General features: G+C 38.7%; 1 protein-coding gene across 1 annotated transcript in view; it reads left to right on the top strand.

Moving 5' to 3' along the window:
• The window catches only part of MTREX (Mtr4 exosome RNA helicase), a 47,076-nt gene that overhangs the window by 9,131 nt on the left and 18,352 nt on the right, over positions 1-19,593 (top strand). Inside the window, exons 10-17 of the mRNA XM_009896604.2 lie at positions 332-434; positions 548-679; positions 1,789-1,868; positions 3,290-3,400; positions 4,238-4,339; positions 5,566-5,691; positions 17,435-17,585; positions 19,208-19,380. Coding sequence (XP_009894906.1) covers positions 332-434; positions 548-679; positions 1,789-1,868; positions 3,290-3,400; positions 4,238-4,339; positions 5,566-5,691; positions 17,435-17,585; positions 19,208-19,380 — 978 coding nt within the window. The remainder of the gene's footprint in view (positions 1-331; positions 435-547; positions 680-1,788; positions 1,869-3,289; positions 3,401-4,237; positions 4,340-5,565; positions 5,692-17,434; positions 17,586-19,207; positions 19,381-19,593) is intronic.

Raw genomic sequence — 19,593 nt, forward strand, 5'->3', positions numbered from 1 at the left:
CTTGCACAGCAGTTGCTAATGCCAAAAACAGTAGCTAGGTCTTCATTGGGTCATGTAGACACTTCTAAGAGTCAGTTTTGGTATTTCTATTCAACACATTTGGCACGGTGGTTGGTGTGGTGGACAGAGCAATGGTAATAGCATCAGACATGCCAGTGTAATTTTGAGTTGTGCAACTGACCTAGTAGAGTCAGTTGTCATTCTGTGCATTGGTTTTGTCCTTCTGTATGTAAATACATGGCAATGGTACTGGCTGTACAAACCTCAAGTAGTTTTACACGGGTTGTGTAAGAGGTGATTTATAAAGCTTGTGGTTTTGTTTTACATCTAGGGAGATTTCAGAGAAGACAATTTTAATACGGCAATGCAAGTGCTTAGAGATGCAGGAGACTTAGCTAAAGGAGATCAGAAAGGCAGGAAAGGAGGAACAAAAGGTGAGTTTGAATCTCATTCTAAAGTAACTGTCTCAGAATACAACCAAGTTGTATGCAACTTACGCGTGTCGCAATTAATTGCCAAAATTACATTTCAATTAATGTCTCTGCAGGTCCTTCAAATGTTTTTAAGATTGTGAAGATGATCATGGAAAGGAATTTCCAGCCTGTGATTATTTTCAGCTTCAGTAAGAAGGACTGTGAGGCCTATGCACTTCAGATGACAAAGTTAGATTTCAATACAGGTACAAACAAGTAAAATACAGTTGTGTTCACAATTGTGATTTAATTTGAAATCTTAACTCCTGTTAAGACATTTTCTGTTTCTTTTGGGAAATACACTTCTTGTGTAAAAACAATTAACGTTTTCCTTTGCTATGTCACTGCATCAGGCTGTTTTCAGTGGGAAACTTGATGCACGAAGAGCACTCGCGTACCACAATGTTGAATTGTTCCTTTGTTTTAACCTTCTCTGCTTTATCCAAAAATCCTGTTCACTGTAATAACAGCACAAGAATTCCTAGTAAACTGTAGCTATAATGGGATAAGACTGATGCTAACAAATGTTTCCCAGTTTTTCATGTTATATCACAATTAGAAAAATGAGTTGTCTTCTCAAAGTTAAAACAACCGTATAACAAACTACTGGACTGTTATTTCTCAACTGTTCAGTCTTTCTTTTATTTCCCTTCTCAAAGAAAAACCCAAAAGAAGTGTTTTTTTTTTTTCTTTTTGGGTTAAGACCAAGTTTGGAAAAACCTCAGAAATGTTGAGTTGTAACAAAAAAAAGAAAATTGTTTTAAATCAAGGTACTGGTTTATGTCTGATCTGTTCTTGCTGTCTGTCTTGATTTAGTGTTGCAAAATAATACACCCATTTCTGTCAGAAAATAGAAAGCTATGCAGAAGTGTAGAGTTGGATTTCTGTTTTTTCAGTCATAACTTTCAATATATACTCTTGATATTGGTACTGCTGCAGTGAAAAGGATGTAGACTTTGAGAATTAACAGGGAAGAGGAAGGTCCTCTATCCCTATGCAGACAGGGACAAGTAGGTAAAGAGAAGTTTATGAAATGGACAAAAAGTATATAAAACTGGGGAGTCCCAAACTTAGAGCAGAAGTTTTGGGTTATTCTGCCAGGTTTGTTCTATTTTTCTTTTCCCTGACCATCTACTTCTGGTTACTGTTGACCTTCTTCAGGCTTACATTCAGGTCTTGATTATCTGACCTGTTGTGGGTGTCTTCCATGCTGTTTTTATAGTAAACTTTTGTAAATGTTAGAATGTGGTAGGTTTTGTTTACATATGGTATTAGCTTTATGGACATTGTAATAACTTAGTAATTGCCTTTTTAGATGAAGAAAAAAAGATGGTTGAAGAAGTGTTCAATAATGCAATTGATTGTCTGTCAGATGAAGACAAAAAGCTTCCTCAGGTGAGCGGGGGCTGAATAGAGTTAGCTGCTGCACTCCTGTTTTATGCACTTTGCAAGGCTATGTGTCTTTTACAGTGGATACAGAGATCATAAACTGAACATTCTCTCATTAAAACCTGGAGAGATTAGTCTCTTCATTGCTGTTTGGCATTGTGAAATGGGATCTGGAGAATTGGGTGTTGAGGGGGGTCAAGCTCTTTACAGTGGTGCACAGTAATAAGACAAGGAACAACAGGTTCAAACTTGTACATAAAAGCTTTCATTTCAACATGAGGAGAAACTTCTGTACAGTGAGGGTGATGAAGCCCTGGAACAGGCTGCCGAAGGAGGTTGTGGAGTCGTCTTCTCTGGAGACTTTCAAAACCTGCCTGGATGCATTCCTGTGTAGACTACCCTAAGTGATCCTGCTTTGGTGGGGGGGTTGGACCTAATGATCTCCTGAAGTCCCTTCCAACCTCTAATATACTGTAACACTGTGAATAGGGTTTGTTCCATGTAAGATTCTGGCAAATGACATAGGCCAAAAATTAACCATGGGGTTCCTAACATCTATTTCTTCGTGGGTTTTTTCTATTTATGTGTTCAAGTTAACTTAAAGGCTTATGAGGAGAGATACCCAAGTTAAAACTGCTTGGAAATAGTTCAAATGAGAATGCAGTATGCACTCTATCAGATATTGATGACTGAGCCTTTCAGAAAGTTGAACTGATGAATCTGCATTCTAATTTATTGCATAGTGACTGTCTTTACAATGGAAAAATGTAAGCTTCTAAATGGACAGAATCATGCAGGATTCACAATACCTTTGTAACAAATAGTAAAACTGTTGTGTTTTTTCTGCCCCCTTCTTTCCTGTATTCTCAAAGTTTGGGGTTGTAACCAAGTGTTAGTAGATTGTTAATGAGAACATTTATTTTCAAAGAATAAAGCTGAGACAACTAAGTTATGTAGGTATTTGTTTGGAATGTGATGTTTTTTAGAATTGAAGAGAAATTTTATTCATTTACAATTTGAATTTCCTTGTATTGCTCTCATAGGTGCTGACTTCACTGTGCAGCACTAACCAGTAAGTTAACTCGCTGCAACTAGAAATGAAACAGTCATGTATACCAAGGTCATTATTTTAAAAAAGGCTTTTAAATGAGACATTTATTTAGAGGCAAATTGAACTGCACATAGCTTCACAGTTGGTCTAACCCTGCATAGATCTATTCCACTGAAAAGATGTGCCTCTGGCTTTACACTTGATACCATTCCTAGTGCTAAGTGGAACATAACATTGAAGGAGTGTTTATTGTATTTAAACCACCACTTTCTGATTTTACATGAACAGCAATGGCAGTGCTGAAGTTTTCAAAGCAGGCTTTACATTTTTAGTAACATGCTAAAATTTGTTTACTGTTCTTTGTGTGTCTTCTCAGGTTGAGCACGTGCTACCTCTTCTGAAGCGAGGAATTGGAATCCATCATGGTGGTCTGCTCCCTATCTTAAAAGAAACCATAGAAATTCTTTTCTCTGAGGGCCTAATAAAGGTATATATTTCATGTCTACACAGATTTTTCTGTTATGAATACACAGTCAGTCCTGAAAAACTCAGTCATAGAATTGTTAGGGTTGTACTGGATCTCAAGGATCATCTAGTTCCAGTGCCTCTGCCGTGGGTGGGAACACCTCACACTAGATCGAGTTGCTCAGAGCCATATCCAGCCTTAATCCTCCAGGGATGGGGATTCTGCCACCTCCCTGGGCAGCCTGTTCCAGTGTCTCACCACCCTTGTGAAGAATTTCTTCCTAACATCCAATTTGAACCTACCCATTTGTATTTTTGCTCCATCCCCCAAGTCCTATCACTACCTGACACCCTAAAAAGTCTCTCACCAGCTTTCTTGTAGGCCCCCTTCAGATACTGGAAAGCCACAATAAGGTCTTCTCAGAGCCTTGTCTTCTCCAGACTGAATAGCCCCAACTCTGTGTCTCCATAGGAGAGGTGCTCTAGCCCTCTGATCATTATCGTGGCCCTTCTTTGGACGTGCTTCAGCATGTCCAGATCCTTCCTGTAATAGGGGCTTCAGAACTGGATGCAGTATGTTAGGTGGGGTCTCCCCAGAGCAGAGTATAATTTGTCAGTTGTATAAAACTCTTGGAGTTTTTCACATGGTTGCTTTGAACTAGTTTTTTTGTTTTCCAGAGGAAAGAAAGGGGGAAAACCACTTTTATTCCAGGTTCTAGATACTGAAAATACATATGTTCCTGTGTTGACTCTACATAAATGGTAAAATCTGGAATAGTTGTGTTGCAACACTCAGGATTTGCATGTTTGCTTAAGATGCTTTATTTTTTGCTTGCTTAATGTTACCCTGTTTACTTAGGCCTTATTTGCAACAGAGACTTTTGCTATGGGAATTAATATGCCAGCCAGGACTGTTCTATTTACAAGTGCCAGCAAATTTGATGGAAAAGACTTTCGATGGGTAAGTGACAATCATGTTCTGTAGAATATCTGATCTGCATTATTTAAACCTTGCTAGAACTTAACTTATTCTTGGCCTATCCATTCCAATGCACTGTAAAATATTTTCTTTTAAAAATATTCCTCTGTTCACTGATACATGCATAAGTGTATTAATTCCTGAAGACAAGATTCCTCAGATCATGAATGAGGTTATTTGTTTTAATAGGTACAGTAAAAGGGCATCATACATAGGTTAGCAGTAGCCAATGGATTGGACTAATACCTCTACAGAACTTGTCCAAAACCGTCAGATCATGTACTTTCTGCTATGTCAGAGCAGTGGTCTTGATATCATCCAGAATGATCACTAAATTTAGGTTTTGACAGACCCAAGAAAAGAGATGATGTATTGATTCATCTGTTATAGCAGAGTATCTTGAGTATCTCAGAGATAAATGTGTGAAAAGAGGCAGGTTCTTAAACAGACAGAAAAAAATTCAAATGTTCTCAAAATTGGAACCCCATGTGTTACTCATATGTAAGTAACTGGAAGGGTGTACAAGTCATAACAGCAAACATAAATAAGTGTTGTGGCTCATCTTTCAGAGAGAGAAAAACGGTGATAAATGGGACAAGTCACTTGGCTTGCATTATAAATTAAACATCTTAGTCTGGGCTATTATTTTCATGATTCGTTCAGTCTGATAGCATGTCCTCAAGATACATATATATATGATAATTCTTACATAAACTTGTTCTATAACTTACTGTTCCCTGGTTAGTAGGTGTAGAAATACCACTTTGCTTAGTATCAGTATCTTAAAATTACATTTTAATCAATTGAATGAAATGACTCATTCTTGGAAGATTGTAAAGATGCCTATTGGTATGCTGAAAGTGTCAGAGATTACTAAAATACAACACATGTCCAGCAATTTTCCATCACATCAGGCATCAGTAAAATTCCTAGTGCTTGTTAAAACAATTTGCTCTATTACAAAAAATCACTGTAGCTATGGGAGCATTAGTTAACTACACTTGCTGACATTATTCATAGTCATTAATTTCTGCTTACTAGCTCAGTGATCATTTATGAGTAATGAATTGTCTGAAAAATTCATGTCTCAGACAACTTCTGCTAGTTTTCATATGTCATTATTTTCTCTATAATTGTAAATGGCTTTTTTATGTTCTTGCTGTTCTAATGCTTGTTAATGTTTTTTTTTTTTTCTCATTTTATCCTAGATAACCTCAGGTGAATATATTCAAATGTCAGGTCGTGCAGGACGCCGAGGTATGGATGACAGAGGGATAGTAATTCTTATGGTGGATGAAAAAATGAGTCCAACAATTGGCAAGCAGCTTTTGAAGGTAGGACAGAAATTAACTTTTTTGTTCCTCCCCATTAAGGTTGTTTTCATTTAAATGTAACATGAGATTACACACCTAGATAAAGAGGTATGTAGATAAGGCAGGCAGGAGATGACAACTCCTTTTTAGGAGTGTGGGGTTTCACTAAATTCTCACCAAAACATGAGTTTCTCTTGTGAGAGGGTTGGAAGACTAATACTATCCTTCTCTGTATAAAATGCATTTCAGGCAGGAGAGAGAATTTTATCCAGTTTCCTAGTGATATCACTACTACTGCAGTAATAGCCATTTAAAGGATATTGATGAACTAGAAAAGGTTTGCTTAACAAGGACTATTAAAGGCTTGGTTTTGTGGTGAAATAAAACTTTGCTAATGGGCTTTTCAATGTAATAGACAAACTGGACAAAGTCATATGAGAATGAGGTACTTATGGTGAGTGAGAAGAATGAGATGGCTGTCAGCTAAAATTAGCTATGGAGAAACTGAAAGTACTTGAAGGAAACTTTGAGGTTTGGAAATCAAGAGAGTTGTTACAGATTATTACGCTTATTATCCCTCTTGCTTCATAATTTAAATGTGAAGAATTGCATTCATTGTAATTCTATTAAATGTCATGTAAACAACCATAATGAAGCCGTCCCTGGAGGTGTTCAAGGGGAGATTGGATGTGGCACTTGGTGCCATGGTCTAGTTGTGAGGTCTGTTGGGACAGGTTGAACTTGATGATCCTTGGGGTCTCTTCCAACCTTAGTGATACTGTGATACTGTGATAATGTGTGTTGCCTCTGTTAGGCCACTTATATTAATGGTGCACACATGTTACAATTGAAGACTTGGGAATTTAAGTCAGCACCAAGTTATGTTAATAAAAATCACACATTTGCCATCCCTTCAAAACCAGATGCCACATACTTGAGCTCATTCATATATGATAGCATTAGGTTTTGAGTTTGTCTTGATTTGCATTCTCAGTGGAACAGACTAATTTACCTAATGCATGTGTACATCTCAGAGATGATGATACATCTGTTTTAACAGGCTGTTTTTAAAAACAGCATTATACCACTATACTTTCACAGCTGAAAAAAGTAAACAGCAGGAGATACAGAATGGGGATAGTTGTGAATAGTTTATGAAATACTGGTGTTTCCATTCTCTATCTTCAAACTTCATGAGACTGCTCTTTAAGCCCAACCATTCAGAGGGGTGGGATTTTTCCAAGTTGTAAATTCAGTAGTTTGAGAACTGTAGAACCTAATCTGCAGGAATTAAGACACCACCACCCCCGCCAAAAAAGAAAGTAGATCACTTTTTTAAAGCACAAGATCTGTTAGGGTTTTTTTCTAGATTCTAAAGGAAATAGTAATATTTCCTTTACTGAAACTATAAGCTGCTTGGTTATATGTTTTTTCCTCCTGTTTTGAATTACAAGGAAACAAAAGGGGAAAATGAACATTTTTTTTTTGCTTTCGTTATGATCTCTTGGTTCTTATCCACTCATCTAAATAAATTAATCTCTTTTGTTAATTTCCACACTATTTTTCCTGTGTGGAAAGAATTAATTTAAAACTGTTAAAACACAGGAAAGAGCAGTCAGGAATGTACTGATTCTTTTGTAGTTTCATTAATTGCCTGAAGTTACAGAAAAGGCAGTAAATGTGGTCTCATTGAAATGAGCAGTACCTCACTAAAAATAGGTGTGTTTGTTTTGTTGTTAAAGTACCAAAAACATTAAGTACAGAGGACATTTCGTGTCAGAATGTTAATGTATACAGACTAACATTTCTTGTAGAATAGAATAAACCAGGTTGGAAGAGACCTTCGAGATCATTGTGTCCAACCTATCATCCAATACCACCTAATCAACTAAACCATGCAACCAAGCACCCTATCAGGTCTCCTCCTGAACACCTCCAATGATGGTGACTCCACCACCTCCCCGGGCAGCACATTCCAATGGGCAGTCACTCTCTCTGTGTAGAACTTCTTCCTAACCTCCCCTGGTCCAGCCTGAGACTGTGTCCTCTGGGAGAAGAGACCAGCCCCCACCTGCCTACAGTCTCCCTTCAGGTAGTTGTAGAGAGCAAGGTCTCCCATGAGCTGCCTCTTCTCCAGGCTAAGCAACCCCAGCTCCCTCAGCCTCTCCTCATAGGGCTTGTATTTCAAACCCCTCACCAACTTTGTTGCCCTTCTCTGGGACACGTTCCAGCAAGTCAACATCCTTCCTAAACTGAGGGGCCCAGAACTGGACACAAGGTGTGGCCTAACCAGTGCTGAGTACAGGGGCAGAATGACCTCCCTGCTCCTGCTGGCCACACTGTTCCTGATCCAGGCCAGGATGCCATTGGCCACCTTGGCCACCTGGGCACACTGCTGCCACAGGTTCAGCCTACTATCAACCAGCACCCCCAGGTCCCTCTCTGTTTGGCTGCTCTCCAGCCACTCTGACCCCAGCCTGTAGCTCTGCATGGGGTTGCTGTGGCCAATGTGCAGAACCCGGCACTTGGATGTGTTAAATCTCATGCCGTTGGACTCTGCCCATCTGCCCAGCCTGTCGAGGTCCCTCTGCAGATCCTTTCTACCCTCCAGCAGATCAACTCCTGCCCCCAGCTCAGTGTCATCTGCAAATTTACTGATGATGGACTCAATGCCCTCATCCAGATCATTGGTAAAGATGTTAAAGAGCATGGGGCCCAGCACTGATCCCTGGGGCACACCACTAGTGCCTGGCTGCCAGCTGGATGTGGCACCATTCACCACCACTCTCTGGGCTCAGCTTCAAGCCAGTTCCTAACCCATTGCAGTGTGCTCCCATCCAAGCCATGGGCTGACAGCTTGGCCAGGAGTTTGCTATGGGGAACGGTGTCAAAGGCCTTGCTGAGGTCCAGGTAGACTACATCCACAGCCTGCCCCACATCCACCAGGTGGGTCATCTGATCATAGAAGGAGATCAGGTTTGTGAGGCAGGACCTGCCCTTCCTAAATCCATGCTAGCTTATTGTTAAGTGTGTCTCAATTATATTTATCTGTAGTCAGATCACAATCACAAGAGGTATTGTCTTTGCTCCAAGATAAACTAAAGATTTATAGGGAGAACTTCTTAAGAAATAAATAATCCATATTCAGAGAGAAGATTTACACAGGACACTTTTGTCATAGCTCTTCAACCCTAATGCATGTCAGATCCCAAGAATTTCCTGAATGCTGTAGCAAAACATCTAGTAGTAATGTTATCAGCTGCATTATACTGTGATCAGTGAGGCTAGGACTATGAATGTATTTCAGTACCAGCAGTACCGCTGCTATTAAACTGTGTTACTATTCATTGGGACATTGTGTGCAGTACTTAAATACAAAGCTCAAATCTTAGATGGAGTTCCTAGGAGGGATATTTGTGAACTCAGCAGCATACATTTGTTTTCTCAAGTGTAGCTAGGTTCTTTAATTCATCTTTAGCATTTATTTGACAGTTGTATATTTAATAAACTGGTGACTTGCACAAGTCTGTAAAACTAAGTGCTTACAGTCACACAGACTCAGAGAATGTTAGGGGTTGGAAGGGACCTTGAAAGATCATCGAGCCCACTGCCCCAGAGCAGGACCACCTAGAGTAGTTCACACAGGAGGACATCCAAATGGGGTTTTAATGTCTCCAGAGATGGAGACTCCACAACTTCAGCCTGTTCCAGTGTTCTGTCACCCTCGCAGTGAAAATGCTTTCCTTTCTGTTCACGTGGAACCTCCTGTGCTCCAGCTTACACACACTGCTCCTTGTCCTGTCATTGGACATCACTGAGAAGAGGTTGTCTCAATCTTCCTGACACTCATCTTTCAACAAAAATTCTACCTAGTGGAAAGCAAGATTTACATACATTTATTCCCATCAGCATTAATTTAAGATTGGAAACGGTGAGGTTTGAGACTTTTCAGTTGCTAGAAGGGGAAGTTTCTGCAACAGGAGCTGTCTGATAAAACTGCTGGAACTTAGTACTTCTGTATAAGCATAGCTACCTGTCTGCAAAAGGAATTGATAATAAGCCTAGGTCAGCAAGGTAATTTTTTGTGGCTTTCTAATACAGAAAGTGTAACAAGCAACTAAAACTTGCTTGGATCGTGAGAAGTGACATAGTTGTGTAACCACTGTTTTCCCTGAATTCTGATTTATCACAGTTTTTTGTATTATTATTGATGTGTGGGAATGCTTTATGCAGAAACAGTTCACTTAGTTTTTGAATGTGAGGCTGTTCATTCCTCCTTCTGGTTTGTCTGTTACTTGCTGGTAGGCATGGGTTTGCTCCCTTGGTGGTCTTTTTTGTGTTTTAATATAAAGACAGGTATGAGTGTTCATGAATTGGGTTGTAAAAGAGTAAAACTTTTAAAGTTGCTTAATCTAAAAATACAGGTTCTGTTATAAAGATTCTGTGAGGCTTGGGTTCTTTTTTTTTTGGCTATTAGGTAGATTTCAGACAGTCCAGAACTGCTATTCTTTGCTGCTCTTAAACTCATGTACATTAACAACATACTCTTGAAATTTAGTGTGGTGTTGTTCAAATTATCTCCTCTAACTAGTATTTAGAAAATCCTTGCTGTAGATGTGAGGGGTTTTTCAGATGGTAAGGTTTATTCTGTTACACTTTTTTCACTTTGCTCTTTCAAGCTACTGAACTTGTACTGGATGGTGAGACGGGAAGCACAGGAGTAGAGTGTCAGTTTGGGTCCTTTAGCAAATTAAATGCTTAGCACTATCTGAAGTGAAGAAGTGGAGGTTGTTAGCTCTGCATGGCTGCTGCAGAAGGAAAGAATAAGGAATGGATGATGAAAAAAATCAAAGTACCATCAAATGCAGGCTAGAGTGCAGCATTTTAGCACAGCGTTTGGCAAACATGTAGCACAAGCCTCTTAATCAAGTGGCTATCCTGATACAACGTCCATGAGTACTGTTTTTGTGCACAAAGTGTGTTGGCCTGAATTGATTCCTGGTATGGAATGATATAGTTTACTACTTCACTTCTAGTATAAAGTCACTACAGAATCTTTTGTACTGCTGGTTATACAGCCCTTTTAAATCTGTACTGTGTGCAGATGTTCCATTTATGTTTTCTAAAAGGGTTTCAAAATGTTTCCAGAGAAGCTACTTGCTATTTTGGTTCATTTCGCATAACTTGTAGATGAGTAGTAAGTCATGGCTTTCTATTTCATCTTTTTGGACTATGCACAAGACAGCAGGTGGAGCCTTCCAGTGAGACTGTCTTCTGTCAGCATTCAATCCCTGTGCAAACAGCAACTTAACTTGCCACCTTAATGCTATTGTACTTTGGTTTGACTTGATGGTTACTTGTATTTACACACAAAACAAAGCCTCAGGGTTTGACAAATTTACCAGAGCCTAGTTTAGGAGAGAAATGGACTTCAGCTGGATGTTGTCACAAACACTTGCCAGAAAAGCCACTGAAAAATTTAAAGAAATTGATTATCATTAGTGATTTGTGGACAGTACAATGGGGGGTGGGAGGGAGGGGAAAGGTAAGTGTGACATGAGTAGAAGACAAAGCACTACTCTTGTTATCATTTATTTTAATGTTTTGTAAAAGTGTGTGGTTTTCACTAGGGCACCCATTTCCTGTAAGTAAAATTAACATTGCATACTTACTGAAATTGTCAGTTGGCACATCACTGATGCATGACCCCTAGGAGCAAATCTGAAACCAGTGAGTACTGAAGATCAGTTACCTTCTAAGTGCAGATACAGATACCACTTTATTTTTTAAATCATTTCAGCTTTCTTTGAGTTCATCCATCTTAGAAGGAGCATAACTATTCTCTCTGATGCATTATGCAAATACCATTATGGTTTACCAGGTCAGCTCAGATCCAAAATAATCACTGCACAGTATCATATTAAACACATGTTAAATCACCTTTCCCCCCATCCATTTGTGTCTTATGCAGAGCAATTTATGTAGCTATGTAACAATCCCGATTTGGGGAGCACCAAATTTTACATTTTCAAGTTGATTTACAGTCTGATATTGTGTTATATAAACTGTGTAGTTCTAAATACTTGCTTGAGAGTTTAAATACTGCATTGTTAGATTGGGGTGTCTTGATACAAGTGTGTAAGGCGGGATATGTGTGTGTGTGTATTTTTCTGTGTTCATAAATAAGACAGAAGGCTTAGGAGAACAGCAGAACTTGGAGTTACCACCCTGAGGTAGAACTAAGGTTAGTTATGATAGTAGGAGCTACTGTATTAAAGTCAAATGACTGAAAAGCTCCATCATTCAGAACTAACTGCAGATGGTGGTAGTTCCATGCTAGAGAAATCAAGATCCTTTTTTTTCCCCCCTCCTTTTAGACCTCTTACTACAACTGAAACATTTGTGGAACCCAGGCTTTAGATACTTTTGTAGGCAAAGCCTGCTAAAGCAGTCTTTTGCCACCCACAGTTACTTCTGTTTGTGCTGGTGCAACTGTTTTTGGGGGCAGAGCAGTGGGCCAGACTGCTAGTAAACTTGTGCTTAAAATACCTGCTTACCATTGTCTGTTAATAATAACTCTGTAGAAGAGGTTTTTAGTGGCTTTGCAGTCATGATAACATATCTCAAGATCATCCTATTACCAGTAAAACTATGCAGTCTTTTTTGATATTTCTGAGACAGATCTGATGATTCATGTGGCAACTATATCATTGATTCATGGACAAAAATGTGTCCTGTAAATATTTCACTGAAAGTATTCCTGTGTCTTACAGATACATCAGAGTAACTTGGGTTTTTTTAAATTATTTTTTCATGGAAATTTGTAATAGTGGCTGCCACAGACAGCTGAGTGTAACTATTTTCCCCTGATGAGGGGAAAAAAAACCCAGAGACCTTTACAATATCACTGATGTGTTCTGTTCTTCGCTGTTTTTGTAAAGCAACTATTTGTTTTCTTTTTGAAAACTCATCCATTGAGCTTATTTCTGGAAATGCTGATAAAGAAAGGAGACTGTTAGTGGACCAAATGGCATAAAATATGTTCTGTAGTGTGTCTGATTTGTGTTATGAAAGATACTTTATTGCTTTGCGAGTTGCGTCTTTCACTTTTGCTAGTTTGTAATGTCCCTGATAATTTCAGTCTTTGCCATCTTCAGTTCCCTGTGAAAGCTTTGTGCCTGTTTCTGTGAGAAGCTGTACAACAAAAAAGCTGTGCACTAAATTTGTTCCCCTCTCTGCATGGGAAGAGTTTTGAAAATGTCAAGTGTTTTATAACAACAGAGAGCAGAGAGAGCAATCCTCACTAAAGGTATATCTTGCTGAACACTACGTGCTATAATGCAGCCCTGACAGCTCTCATCTCTCAGTAGAAAAGGCTTCCAAGTCTTAACAGTACTGTAAAAAACAAAAAAAAAGCCCCATGAATATCAGTTCCAGACACTTACCTTCCTCCTCTCCAACGTTTATGTCTTTCTGGTTTATGTGGGCAAGAAATGGTAGGACTACTAAATTCTGAGTGCCCCCTTTGGATGATGTGATTGTGTTAAGAGGAGACCTCATTCAGATATTGTTGGCACTTAAATAGGGCATGGTATGTAGTCACTATGATTTTCAGATAGTTGATTTTTTTATTTATTATTTTTTGTGTCTGCTTAAATCCATATTTCTTTTTGCAACTTAAATCTTGGAAAACATGGAAGGGTACTACTGGTGAGCTGGCTTAAAATTTCTCAGGAAGTGACTAAGTGATTGCAAGTGCACAAAGTAGGTCATTAATTTCCAGTAAGCTTAGTTGGTGTATCCAAGCTGTTCTCACATATCCAGGCAGCTCTTACCCAGATGGATTAAAAAAGCTTGCAAAATAGTTTGCTTATTTGGGGTTTTCTGTCATATTCAGAAATAAACCTGTTGCTACTGTCCACTGAAGATTTACGGTGCAGGGACTGTATCCTTCAAGGGGTAAGGAGGGGGATTACTTGCAGAAAGGAGGATGGAGAACTGAGATGGTTCAGTAAACAATGAAGTTGTGGACAGCATGTGTTTGAAAATAACTTCTTACACTGCTTTGAAAAAACATCACATCAACTTCTGTTGCAGCTCTGATAATTAGATTTTTGCCCAGTCTTCTGCATGTGTAGTCAGTGGTTACTCCTTTCTCAATTGAGAGGTTTTGTCTGGACAAGGGAGAGGCCATCTCAGACTGAGAGATCTTGAGGCAGGTGATTGCACACTCTAGTTTGTTGGAAAAAGAAAAAGTCAGTTATGACAAGTCTGTGTTAGAGGGTGAGCTAAATGTTATGTGTGTGCTTCACAATATTTGTAAGGAAGATAATCTATCTGAGAGGCACAGGGCTTGAGCAGAGAAAGGGGTTGCAAGAGAAGTAAGCTATCATGGAGAAAATCCAAGATAGTTGAATACTTCATGCTGTCTAGGTTCTTTGAGAACAAGTTAGGAAAAGAAGGTCCACCTTTTCCATTTTCCATTCAGTAATATATCTCATCATTCCTCCTTTCATGTTCTTCACTCCACCATGTATGTCAGATGTCTTTAGATAACCACAGTCTCTTTAGTAATCTTCATAATTTGCCAGAAAATGCTGATAGTCATGTTTTGTGTGTACTTAGAGTAGAACAACAAAATTGTATTTTGCTATAAGATTTCCTAATGCAGCTGCAGAATCCATATGTTGCTACTAGTTAAATGAAACAAGGGCTTCCCAGTGGTTGCTGCCTGTTAGATGCACGTCTGTTGATAGCCCAGGGGAGTCAGTAGAGACTAAGGCATACTGCACAGTGCACTGGCTGTGCTGAAGGTGCAATACAATAAAGGTCATGCAGTTACACTGAGTTTGGAGAAGTAACAGCTGCAGTTTGCAGAAAACATTTAAGCCTCTAAAAGCTCTTGATTTTGAATGTACTATTTCCTAGAGAACAACACTGAGAAAACAGGAATTTTTGAAACCTGGGGAAAGAGATTTTTATGAGACTAAGGAAGAGGAAAAATCCAGAACTTTTGCCAAAGCAAGGTTTTTTAACTGCTTTGTCTTAGTAGAATGATCTTATTTCAAGTTGTAAAATGCTAATCATAAGTTTAAAAATTGCCACATCAGCAACTGGCTCAAATGCTGCCTTTCAAATAAGTCTGCTTTGATTGGTTGGTTTTAAATTGCTTCTTCATAGTTGAATGGTGATAATTTTTGAAAGGCTTTCAAAATCTTCTGGAGCAGTTTGTTCGTTCTTGGCATGTTCTGTGCATGTAGTATAGTCTATGCATAAAGTTCATTATTTTCTCACTTTATGATAGCATTTAAGTGAGAATCAATGCTTATGATTTTATGATTTCAAGTGGTTGATATTCTTGCAGGCACCAAGTTATGCCTCAAAACTATGTAACATAGTCAGGAATGGAAAGGGGGATTCATGGTGTGGTTGGGGTGCTCACAGCAGCATTTTGCTGGATCTCGGCTGGGCTGTAGCTATGCCCCCCGGTGGCTGGGCTGTAGCTATGCCTTCAAGCTGCTTGAGTTTGTTTAGCTACGGCACTGGATGTTGCTGTAGGAAAGAATCTGACCCACTGTTAGCTGAACAGGCATCATGGCTATGCCTAGCATTGCTAAATGCCATTCTTTAAATGGCATTCTCTGCTATTGAGAAGCAGGCTTTTTAGGGAGTGGTAATTCCTTTTTCCTGGGATAACTGATATATTTAGAAAAATAGAGACAAGCTTGAGTACATAATTCTTTTGTGATGTCCAAGGAAAAAGCTGTGTTATATATCAGTTTACACCAGCAACAGAAGTTCTTAGTTTTGTTTGGTGTATCAGATCAGAGACATTCTAGAAACTTGAGTTTTCTTCCATATGCAGCAGCTCAGCTGTTGATGTTCTGCTTGTTGACACATTTCTTAGTAGAAGCCCATTTGTGATAGTTTGATAACTGATGGTGTTATTTTAAATGCATATTTCATGATCTAATTTAAGAGGTATTTCTGTTCTGTGGTGTATCACTTGAGGTGAAAAACGGAGGTATATTTATGATCTGCTTACAGATGTAAGAATGAGTGAATGAGGCTCTGACCATGGAAATCAAAACATTAGGCTGTATGATTCATCTTAAATTTGTTTTACATGTATTCATGTTGGTACTTTCTTAAAGATGCTGAAAAAGTCTCTGACAAAGATGCTGAAAAAGTCTCTGGGGGTTTTCTGAGGTGAAAGAATCATGCAGTGAGTAGGATTCTGGCATTTGTAAGGTAATCTCATAAGGAGGCTCTGTCTCTCATACAAAGCAAGATCCTTAAAATCTACATGTGGAGGATACTGTCCCTTATGAAATCTGACGTAAGTTCATCAGTGGATGTGGTACTGGAATTCCTGGACTGCACATGTAAAATGGAAATAAAAATTAGAATAGTGGTAATGTCAACTTAAAATCCATTAGATTTAGTTTGATGTAGGAGAGCTGAAGTTCAGCAATTGCATATATAAACTAATAGTCAATTGTTTTTAATAGCCTATGCTTGCTTTGTTATGTATGATGAGGATGTATCTCCACTGCTAGATACCTTACTCTGTGGTAAAAGGAAAAGAAATGTATTGCAAGAAGGTCCAATGTGAGTGATTTTAGAGCTTGAAGCACAGAGGAACATGCTTCCCAGTGCCAGCCCTCTCTGAGCTTCTGAAATGTCTGATAGATTGTGTTGACCTTTACATAGTCATGTGGTTGCATGAAGAACATTTTCTTGTTAACTGTTTTAGTTGCTAGTAATTTTAAATGGCTAACCATAACTGACTTGACTTACTGGCCTTGTTGAAATGAAGCTTGTTTAGTAAATCTCCTTTATTTCATGTTCTGTGTGTTTTTTGACTAACTGGTTGTTTTAATATATGTTAATTAAATGTTCTAATGATGGTGAGGTTTTCCTCTTAAGAATATAATAATATCCATGGTAAATCAGCCTAAAGGTGCATGTACCTAGTCTAGTACTCTGTTTTGGTAGAGGACAGGAGTAGGTGTTTCTAGAAAAATATGGGAGGAAAAAAGAAGTGATTTGATCTTTCTCTACAGTACTTTGCCAGCATCCTTTCTTCTTAGGCAATTCAAAACATGAGTAAATATACCACCTTGTAAAAATGCTGAAGTTCACAGAATCCTAGAGTAACTGAGATTATAAGGGAGTTTCCAAGGCCCCTCTGCTCAAGCAGGGTAGAGCAGGCTGCCCAGCACCATGTCTGAATTTTTCTTTTGCCTGTCTTCACAAGTGGAGAGCCCAGAGCGTCTCTTGGGCAACCTGCAAAGTGAGTTATTTTTTTAATGAGACATTACTCATGTTAAAGAAGTGGTAGACTACCTGTTTGTAACAAGCTTCACGAGACACCAACATGGTCAGTGAGTCTTAAGAGAAGGTGTGCAAGTAAGTTTTCCCAGAAGGCTAAAATAAGGGATTGGCTTAAACAGGTAAATAACTATTATTTTTAAATAGTGGAATAGGCTATAAGAAACATCCAAGCTTTGTATCTGAAGTTTTAATTTACTTCAGACCTAATCTATAATACTGTAGCATAACTATAGACCTGATGAGACATACTGCTATTGTGGCGTGTTCAGCACAACAGAATTGCTGTGGATTTGGTGAGACACACAGTCTAAATTCAAGAGAAGCTGTGTTACCCATTAAAGCAGCTCCTCCTATTAAAGCCTGCATCATGATTTATTTGGTATGTTCTATTGTTTTTAACTGGACAGTGTTCTTGGATCTTTTTCAGGGTTCAGCTGATCCTTTAAACAGCGCATTCCACCTAACATACAACATGGTCTTGAACTTGCTTCGAGTAGAGGAAATTAACCCTGAATACATGTTAGAAAAGTCCTTCTATCAGTTCCAGCATTACAGAACTATTCCAGAAATAGTAGAGCGTAAGTATTACTGTACGTTGTGCTCGGGAGAGGTAGTATAAAAGATGCTATAGTGTGGGACTGGGTAGTTACACTTCAGTACCCTCACAGGAGTTTAGACCTTTGCAGTTCTTTTCTTCCCTGGTAGCAGTTGCTACTGCACCACTTGTTCCAATTTTAGGAAGAATAATTTCCTGGTTTTCCTAGGAGCTATGCTGTTATGTACTGTCAATCTAGGGAGAGCTTTCCTCTCCTAGTCAGGTGAGAATGGTTGTCATACTGATAAAGTATAGGACAGGAAGAAAAAACAATTGAAACATTGTTGTGTCTTTATGAGAGACTGTGACCGTTTGAGGCTGTCTTACTCCATTTCATTACACAGAACTTAGCTAAAAGAAAGACCATTTTAATATCTCACTACCATCTCTGAAAAGAACTTGAGCACACTGCATTCAGAGTAGCATAGGAAAAACCAGGAAAATCAGCATTCAGAGTGGACTGAGACATCATTTGCACTCTGCTGAGTAACTAAATTTTGAGCTGTGATCTTTAGTGTATTTTCATGAGCCAAGGTCAATTTCCAAAGATCTCAGCAGGTGTTTGGGAGTGAGGCCCCTTTCAAACTTTAACCTCGTGTGTGTGCATGTGTGGCTTTGATAGACATGTGGCACATGGGTGGGGTTTTGATTCCCTTTGCAGAGTTTCTGTCAGTTTGGAGGTGCAGTATTTAAGACAGTAGTAGTCAAATACAGTATTTATTTTCTGAGAAGCTACCTGTTTCAATTGCCATGCCTAGATACTCATTCTGGCGTTCCAGTGTTGCTGTTTAAATACAGAAAAGGAGCTGGAGAATATTTTTTGTGTTTCTTTGACATTCTTTGTTTAGATACTGTACTGGGTGTTAGAATTTTGTAATCAGCTGCAATTAAAAACACAAGGAAGAGGAAAGGTTGTTTAGATAATGGAGGAAATTTTGCCATGAGTATGGATTGCCAGTTTTTTCTTTCAAAAGCTGGCAGCTGAAAACAAGTAGCTCTCCCCTGAGCTGTCTCTTGAGTCCCAGTGAATTGGGATTTCTGAGTTCCCATATGCATTCAAATAGAATATGAGAGGGTGAGCTGGTAGAGCGGAGAGAGGTCTTTATAGCATGCCCTTTGTTTCTGTTTCCTAGGAATACTACTGATTCCCAACTGATGAAATCAGAACCTAAAAGAGATTAGGAAAAAAACTCTTCTCACTTTCCCTCTGGTTGGGAGACATGTTGTTAGAAGACCTCTTTGAGTAATCTTATTTTCATATGAGGAGGTAGAAGGAGCAGCAAATGCCCTCTTACAAATCATTGCAAGTTTTTGTGGGACTCCTGTGCAATCCTGAATCAATGATTCTTTGACTATTTCAGGTCTACCCTAATCCATTTTCTCAAGTCAATTATTTTTTTTAGATTAATTATTATTAATATTTAGATTCCTATAAATAAAGTGTAATGGACACATCTTTAGCTTTCCAGAGAACAGGTTATTGTAAATAGAATCTGAATGCCAAAAACTATAGCAGAATACTGTCTATGTAGATCTGAAAGGGAAACATGGATTTCTGAATCTGTGAAGTTACCATTTTCCATGAGACTTTCCTTGTTATTGTAGGAGTGAGTAATTTGGAAGGACAGTACAACAAAATAGCAATTCCCAATGAAGAAAATGTGGTCATATACTACAAAATCCGTCAGCAGCTTGCAAAACTGGGTAAAGACATTGAAGAATATATTCACAAGCCAAAGTATTGCTTGCCCTTTCTACAGCCAGGAAGACTGGTAAAGGTAACTAGTTTTCTTTTGCTTTGTTTTTATTTGGGATCTCTACCTGTCTGTGAAATTTGCAGGGTTCACTTGTGCCTGCCAGCTTGAAAAAGTACATGGATCTCACTAAGCAACAGTTCTGACTGTCATTATGTTTCTTTGTTAAACATTCAGCAGTGAATTAAAGGAAATGCTGTTTTCATGGCTGCTGATATAAAGACCAGAAATACAAAA

This window comes from Dryobates pubescens, chromosome Z (assembly GCF_014839835.1).
Source record: "Dryobates pubescens isolate bDryPub1 chromosome Z, bDryPub1.pri, whole genome shotgun sequence".
Taxonomy (NCBI): domain Eukaryota; kingdom Metazoa; phylum Chordata; class Aves; order Piciformes; family Picidae; genus Dryobates; species Dryobates pubescens.